At 37.8% G+C, this 8,974-nt stretch overlaps 1 protein-coding gene across 1 annotated transcript; it reads left to right on the forward strand.

Moving 5' to 3' along the window:
* The first annotated feature begins 836 nt into the window (after positions 1-836).
* Positions 837-7,531, forward strand: LOC100371954 (uncharacterized). The gene is made up of 3 exons (XM_002742405.4): positions 837-979; positions 6,031-6,165; positions 7,085-7,531. Exons 1-3 carry the CDS (start codon positions 952-954, stop codon positions 7,480-7,482), a joined length of 561 nt encoding a protein of 186 aa, XP_002742451.1. The 5' UTR covers positions 837-951; the 3' UTR covers positions 7,483-7,531.
* Positions 7,532-8,974: the final 1,443 nt, after the last annotated feature.

The raw sequence follows: 8,974 nt of genomic DNA on the forward strand, positions 1-8,974 counted from the left end.
GTTACATAGGTATGTATGTGCCGATAGTTTCAACAAGATACCGATTCACAAGTACGTAACAAACAAATATTAAAAAATAATAATAAAAAAAAAATAGTAAATGTAAAATAAATATATAAAATACAATACCGTACAATACATCGAATTTTAATCAGATTGAAAGTGTAAAAATAAAAGAAAGCTGGTATGATCGATTAATATAATATATAGAATAAGGTAATCGTAGTCACTGGTAATAATTAAATATAACCACACGACTTATACAGCGTTATAGGTGACACTGTTCATATCTTTTAAATACCTTTGCTATTCTATACTGGTATGAACTACTAACAAATCGACTAAAAGGTTGTGAATCCCCGCTGAATGAGGTTTTTGGTTATTGTCAAAGCCAACTTGAAGGCTGACGGGTATCACGGGTATCGCAAGAGATAAGACAGCCTTGAATACATTCATGCATAATATCTTAGTTTGGGTGTGTGTTTTTTTAGTATTATTTTATTATTTATATTTGCTGGTAGATTTTTCAAGTTTTGGTAATTGCGAGAGCCCACTTTTGGGAGGTGTGTTGCGGGGCTATTACTGAGTGGCACTTAGAGTAAACGACTACCTTTGTGCGCTCAAAAGCTTAACAATAACGGAATAGACTGTGTGGTGCGCCACTGCCTAGATAAGCAGAAATATGTTAAAAAGAATATATGTGTCTTACAGATTGTAGGGTTCCCTCATATTTCAGATACGGATCTCTGTGACGTATCATGTATGTATAGCGTTTACATAAGGTCAATCACCTTGGGTTTATGTTTATTCATATGCAAACGAGTTGCCCTGGAAACTAGGAAACGCTATATAGCTTAAGTCAGGACGTGGACTGATCGAAGACCTGTCATATCGACTCGATAATCGTTATTTTTTAGTGGATGGTCACATGATATTGGATTATTGGCAGACATGTCTCGATCTCAGATTACAGGAGTTGGTAAGCTTCGAATGACTGTTTGTCAAGTATACGAGTTGTGTTATTGTGCTGGCTCTAATAGCGATCGTACCTTTATATGTACACACGTCCTTTACTGAGGATTGGATATATTAGAGTAATGATTTAACCTCGAAAATTGGGTTATGAAATGCAAGTTTTGAACTGTGAAGTCACAAAATACTGCTAAAATAACATTAGCTTCCGTTATGCTTGAGCATATGTTTTCACTGACCCGTATGACCTCGTATCTCTAACCTATATGTGACGCTATAGCCCTATATGCACAATAATGAATCTGTCGATCTAAACCAAATAAAATTTTATTCTATAAAAAAAAATGATTTTATTCATGATAGAATTTAGTGTGGCTATTTTAACTTGTACCAGGATCACAGCAAGTGGTTTATTTTTGCTACATGAATGTCGCTTTGTTTGGCTCACTGGACGCCATGATTTAGAGGGTCTACAGATATGAAACATTTACGAACAATCCTGAGTTGTCAGTCTATCATGATTGTGTGCAGTGTCTACTGTAATGTACTTGACACCGTCATGTAAATTCAATCGATATCGATTGATTGATCGATCGATAGAATAATGATAACATGCATTTTTCTGTAGTGAAGTTTGGGATCAGGTCACAGTAAAATAATTCACTCATAATATGTAAAGAAAGTACTAAATAATATTAATTTGATTATACCATTCCTGGTCATGTTACCCGCCCGGGGAGGGGGGAATACATAGAACTTGCCTAACGGGGACGTGCCCCCGAAATGGGTCTCATTTTTTGGATTTAGGTATAAGTATCGGTAATAATAAATCAATATACAATGCAACTGTTAGCTTACATGTGCTTCTGTTGGAGATTCTCCAATATGGTAACTGTTTGAAATAAACAGTGATGACAGAAATGGTACTTTGGTATAAATATCGGTATAGATTTTGCCACTATCTAGGTATAAAAACGGCCTCACTTTTGAGCATTCAGAGACACCTCCCTACCCAGGTATGTGTATCAACTTCCCCCGGGGTTGCCCATTGTCCAGGCTGTGTCACGGTGTTCAGTTTCGTAACTCCACATTTTATTCCATTATTTTCTTTATTTTGCTCCGTAATATTGTGCCTCTTTTTAATTTGTAATCAGCAGTAGTTGTTTTCACATGCAGATTAGTAAACGTCGCAGTTGTTTTCACATGCAAATTAGTAAACGTCGCAGTTGTTTTCACGTGCAGATTAGTAAACGTCGCAGTTGTTTTCACATGCAGATTAGTAAACGTCGCAGTTGTTTTCACGTGCAGATTAGTAAACGTCGCAGTTGTTTTCACATGCAAATTAGTAAACGTCGCAGTTGTTTTCACGTGCAGATTAGTAAACGTCGCAGTTGTTTTCACGTGCAGATTAGTAAACGTCGCAGTTGTTTTCACATGCAGATTAGTAAACGTCGCAGTTGTTTTCACGTGCAGATTAGCAAACGTCGCAGTTGTTTTCACATGCAGATTAGTAATCGCCGCAATTGTTTTCACAAGCAGATTAGTAAACGTCGCAGTTGTTTTCACGTGCAGATTAGTAAACGTCGCAGTTGTTTTCACATGCAGATTAGTAAACGTCGCAGTTGTTTTCACGTGCAGATTAGTAAACGTCGCAGTTGTTTTCACGTGCAGATTAGTAAACGTCGCAGTTGTTTTCACGTGCAGATTAGTAAACGTCGCAGTTGTTTTCACGTGCAGATTAGTAAACGTCGCAGTTGTTTTCACGTGCAGATTAGTAAACGTCGCAGTTGTTTTCACGTGCAGATTAGTAAACGTCGCAGTTGTTTTCACATGCAGATTAGTAAACGTCGCAGTTGTTTTCACGTGCAGATTAGTAAACGTCGCAGTTGTTTTCACATGCAGATTAGTAAACGTCGCAGTTGTTTTCACGTGCAGATTAGCAAACGTCGCAGTTGTTTTCACATGCAGATTAGTAATCGCCGCAATTGTTTTCACAAGCAGATTAGTAAACGTCGCAGTTGTTTTCACGTGCAGATTAGTAAACGTCGCAGTTGTTTTCACATGCAGATTAGTAAACGTCGCAGTTGTTTTCACGTGCAGATTAGTAAACGTCGCAGTTGTTTTCACGTGCAGATTAGTAAACGTCGCAGTTGTTTTCACGTGCAGATTAGTAAACGTCGCAGTTGTTTTCACGTGCAGATTAGTAAACGTCGCAGTTGTTTTCACATGCAGATTAGTAATCGCCGCAATTGTTTTCACAAGCAGATTAGTAAACGTCGCAGTTGTTTTCACGTGCAGATTAGTAATCGCCGCAGTTGTTTTCACATGCAGATTAGTAAACGTCGCAGTTGTTTTCACATGCAGATTAGTAAACGTCGCAGTTGTTTTCACATGCAGATTAGTAAACGTCGCAGTTGTTTTCACGTGCAGATTAGTAAACGTCGCAGTTGTTTTCACGTGCAGATTAGTAAACGTCGCAGTTGTTTTCACAAGCAGATTAGTAAACGTCGCAGTTGTTTTCACATGCAGATTAGTAAACGTCGTAGTTGTTTTCACATGCAGATTAGTAAACGTCGCAGTTGTTTTCACGTGCAGATTAGTAAACGTCGCAGTTGTTTTCACGTGCAGATTAGTAAACGTCGCAGTTGTTTTCACGTGCAGATTAGTAAACGTCGCAGTTGTTTTCACATGCAGATTAGTAAACGTCGCAGTTGTTTTCACGTGCAGATTAGTAAACGTCGCAGTTGTTTTCACGTGCAGATTAGTAAACGTCGCAGTTGTTTTCACGTGCAGATTAGTAAACGTCGCAGTTGTTTTCACGTGCAGATTAGTAAACGTCGCAGTTGTTTTCACATGCAGATTAGTAATCGCCGCAATTGTTTTCACAAGCAGATTAGTAAACGTCGCAGTTGTTTTCACGTGCAGATTAGTAAACGTCGCAGTTGTTTTCACATGCAGATTAGTAAACGTCGCAGTTGTTTTCACGTGCAGATTAGTAAACGTCGCAGTTGTTTTCACATGCAGATTAGTAAACGTCGCAGTTGTTTTCACATGCAGATTAGTAAACGTCGCAGTTGTTTTCACGTGCAGATTAGTAAACGTCGCAGTTGTTTTCACGTGCAGATTAGTAAACGTCGCAGTTGTTTTCACATGCAGATTAGTAATCGCTGCAGTTGTTTTCACAAGCAGATTAGTAAACGTCGCAGTTGTTTTCACGTGCAGATTGGTAAACGTCGCAGTTGTTTTCACGTGCAGATTAGTAAACGTCGCAGTTGTTTTCACATGCAGATTAGTAATCGCCGCAGTTGTTTTCACGTGCAGATTAGTAAACGTCGCAGTTGTTTTCACGTGCAGATTAGTAAACGTCGCAGTTGTTTTCACATGCAGATTAGTAATCGCCGCAGTTGTTTTCACGTGCAGATTAGTAAACGCCGCAGTTGTTTTCACGTGCAGATTAGTAAACGTCGCAGTTGTTTTCACGTGCAGATTAGTAAACGTCGCAGTTGTTTTCACGTGCAGATTAGTAAACGTCGCAGTTGTTTTCACGTGCAGATTAGTAAACGTCGCAGTTGTTTTCACGTGCAGATTAGTAAACGTCGCAGTTGTTTTCACATGCAGATTAGTAATCGCCGCAATTGTTTTTCACAAGCAGATTAGTAAACGTCGCAGTTGTTTTCACGTGCAGATTAGTAAACGTCGCAGTTGTTTTCACATGCAGATTAGTAAACGTCGCAGTTGTTTTCACGTGCAGATTAGTAAACGTCGCAGTTGTTTTCACATGCAGATTAGTAAACGTCGCAGTTGTTTTCACATGCAGATTAGTAAACGTCGCAGTTGTTTTCACATGCAGATTAGTAAACGTCGCAGTTGTTTTCACGTCCAGATTAGTAAACGTCGCAGTTGTTTTCACATGCAGATTAGTAATCGCCGCAGTTGTTTTCACAAGCAGATTAGTAAACGTCGCAGTTGTTTTCACGTGCAGATTGGTAAACGTCGCAGTTGTTTTCACATGCAGATTAGTAAACGTCGCAGTTGTTTTCACGTGCAGATTAGTAAACGTCGCAGTTGTTTTCACGTGCAGATTAGTAAACGTCGCAGTTGTTTTCACGTGCAGATTAGTAAACGTCGCAGTTGTTTTCACGTGCAGATTAGTAAACGTCGCAGTTGTTTTCACGTGCAGATTAGTAAACGTCGCAGTTGTTTTCACGTGCAGATTAGTAATCGCCGCAGTTGTTTTCACGTGCAGATTGGTAAACGTCGCAGTTGTTTTCACGTGCAGATTAGTAAACGTCGCAGTTGTTTTCACATGCAGATTAGTAATCGCCGCAGTTGTTTTCACGTGCAGATTAGTAAACGTCGCAGTTGTTTTCACGTGCAGATTAGTAAACGTCGCAGTTGTTTTCACATGCAGATTAGTAATCGCCGCAGTTGTTTTCACGTGCAGATTAGTAAACGCCGCAGTTGTTTTCACGTGCAGATTAGTAAACGTCGCAGTTGTTTTCACATGCAGATTAGTAATCGCCGCAGTTGTTTTCACGTGCAGATTAGTAAACGTCGCAGTTGTTTTCACGTGCAGATTAGTAAACGTCGCAGTTGTTTTCACATGCAGATTAGTAAACTTCGCAGTTGTTTTCACATGCAGATAAGTAATCGCCGCAGTTGTTTTCACATGCAGATTAGTAAACGTCGCAGTTGTTTTCACGTGCAGATTAGTAAACTTCGCAGTTGTTTTCACATGCAGATTAGTAATCGCCGCAGTTGTTTTCACATGCAGATTAGTAATCGCCGCAGTTGTTTTCACGTGCAGATAAGTAAACGTCGCAGTTGTTTTCACATGCAGATTAGTAATCGCCGCAGTTGTTTTCACGTGCAGATTAGTAAACGTCGCAGTTGTTTTCACGTGCAGATTAGTAAACGTCGCAGTTGTTTTCACATGCAGATTGGTAAACGTCGCAGTTGTTTTCACATGCAGATTAGTAATCGCCGCAGTTGTTTTCACATGCAGATTGGTAAACGTCGCAGTTGTTAATTATCTTTAATTATATTTCTTTATTTTAGATTTTGGTAGCGTGCATTCTAAATACGGCTACATACCAAGACGGTTAAAATTCTACGATGAACATCGAGACAACCGTATGGCAGTGTTACGTAATCAGTCACTGGCTGACACACACAGGCATTATTCTGGATGGAGTGAGTCCGAACCTATAGTTAAAGTTTTGTGTATTTGTACATTTTAAATGTTCAGTGTAGAGTAAAGAGTTACTGTTATATTGTTGGCAGGGTAATTAAAATATACTAAAGAACATACTAAACAAACATGAACATGTTTCTATGCCAACAACTGATGTATTCGGCTCGAATATTGACATTATACTTGACTGGTGGAGTACTAAGCTCATTGATTATTTGTACATGTTTTCACTCGTTTGGAATTTCTTGTCTCTCGCTAGTCTTCATTGTGACAGAATCCGAGAACGAGGACTTATAAAAACAAGTGTGTCCGTCCGTGCATCTTCAACGGGATCTGCACCTGTTTACGTAGACTGATCATTTCGAACTACACAAACTGCATTCGCTCCAAGATCCTATTCAAGGGGGCGTGTGTCAGCCATTTTAGTTGTGCCAAAATAAAGAGTTTCTGCCATTCCGAGTCCTGGCATGTACTGATTTTATTTGAACTTGGTATATACATAGGGCTTTACGCTCTATACGCTCTATATATTTGTATAACAATCAGATTCACACATCCAATAAATTAGATGGAAAGAAACAGCGAAGGGGTCATCATTTTTGTCACTTTGGATACGCCGATTCCGAAAATGATGTAATACATGTGTTGCATCGATTAGAGTTTTAATTTTCATGCACGCCATTTTCAGTCAATGTGGCCCATTGGTTGATTTTTCTCAAGAAACTGTTCTAGAAGTGACATTCCAGGACTGATAATACATCATGTCACACATATACGCTCTATATATATTGTATAACAGATTCATGTTGGATGAATATTAATGGCGGACATTTTCGTGGCAGGTAAAACGAACCCAAATCAAAAATTTATGTGGAATTGATTACTATAATTTTTCAAATCTATATTTGTCATTTTAAGGGCGTCACGACGGTCCAGGAGACGCATTTCGACATGGTGTCTGGTCTTACCGGATGACTCGTGAATATGGAACGGACAATGCCAATAATTATGGTGACGACGAAATCGACAAGGATAAGCTACCACGAGTAAAATCAGCCATGGACAGATTCAACCAATCACAGGGAAGGAGATTAGCTCAACGTCAGTTCTTTGGTAACGAATATGCTCAGGAACGACCAGCATTTGATTACATCGACGACAGATATAGAGAATACTACTCTTATTATGTGGGACGTGATTGCATCAAAGACGAATCGTCATGGAAACTAAATGATGTGCCTCTGATGAAAAAGGTCACAGCTAGCGGACAACTACAGACCACACCGTACAAAAGACCTAAAACTAGCATGTTTTAATATTCACAAGCAATCGTGATTATTCACGAATAATAATTAATCACACAAACTAGAATCTGCTAGTATCGATCTGTTGATTGTTGTTTAGTTGCCATGCAATGACAATAGTCCACCCAAAAACTGTATATGATATGGCTTTGTCGTGAGACAATGTGTGTAGTTTTTCAATGTGTATATTTTTTAATATTTGATATTTGTTTATTGTCAAAACAAAAGTTACAATACAAATTACAGAAGAGATAATACAACAAATATATACGCATGTACGTACAATGTGAGTCTAATGTTAAGTATGTGTGAACATTAGCTCAAACATTATATCAAATAAGAGATTGAATTATCGTAAGAAATGTCAAAATAATTATATATTCACATTTTAATTTATTTTTTTGTCTACACAATAATAACAGCTCAAAATTACACATCCAATAAATTAGATGGGAAGGAAACAGCGAAGGGGTCATCATTGTTGTCACTTTGGATACGCCGATTCCGAAAATGATGTAATACATGCGGTTGAGGGTGTTTTAATTTTCATCAATTGCCTGTAAAATTGGGTTTGTTGTCCATAACGGTCATAATTCATGAAACTGAATCCAGTCAATTTAGTACCACCGTAAATGAATATTTTCATGACAATAACTTTAAGGTATTTTTGAGCGTTTTTGAATATTTTGTTATTTGACGGTGCGACGTAATGTGGAACTTACATTTGGGTTGCAGGTAACGCATTTAGTTTAGAAATACTTAGAGTAGAAATACTATGAGGTTATTAAATTAAATTAAATAAAATTACAGCACGCTGTAACTTATGGCGTTACGATGACAGATGTATAAATAATAGACTTTAATGCTTACATAGGTTCCCTGTCCATATATACTTATTCAATACTGTGTACAAGAGGACAATTATAGCAGTATGTTGTCTATTCTGTTTTAGTTGCTGTAACATCAAATAATCATCAAAGTTGGAAATATTAATTTGCACCAAATATAAATGTTTGCTATTTTGCTAACAAATATGACAGAGCTTCTACAATAAAATGTCAAATCAATACAGATAGTGGTTTACAAAAGTCGAAGAGGGCTGAAACCACACAAAACGTTAAATACATGTATATTCACAAAATATTATTATGGTAATTCATGAATTAATGTAAGTTAGTTATCGTTACACAAAAGAAATGTTCTTTCGTCGCTATGAACAGTCTTTTTTTATTTAGCAAATAAAGATCGTTTTTGTTGGAAAGCATTAATTAAAGCGAAATTAATTTGTATTAGCAAATATCACTATTAGATATAATGTTGTCACGAATTAATGTAACCAGTAGTGTAGCAACTACATAATATGTAATTTCGTAACCAAATTGACCCAACAAATTTGGTCTAATAAATGTCCCTATCGGATAACACCCTCTGTCCTCCTGGTGCAGAAAATCAAGAACCCGTATTTACGAGGTAAACAGTTGACACCATCTCATTGCATTATTTC

Source organism: Saccoglossus kowalevskii, chromosome 17 (assembly GCF_978046115.1).
Source record: "Saccoglossus kowalevskii chromosome 17, keSacKowa6.1, whole genome shotgun sequence".
NCBI classification, from domain to species: domain Eukaryota; kingdom Metazoa; phylum Hemichordata; class Enteropneusta; family Harrimaniidae; genus Saccoglossus; species Saccoglossus kowalevskii.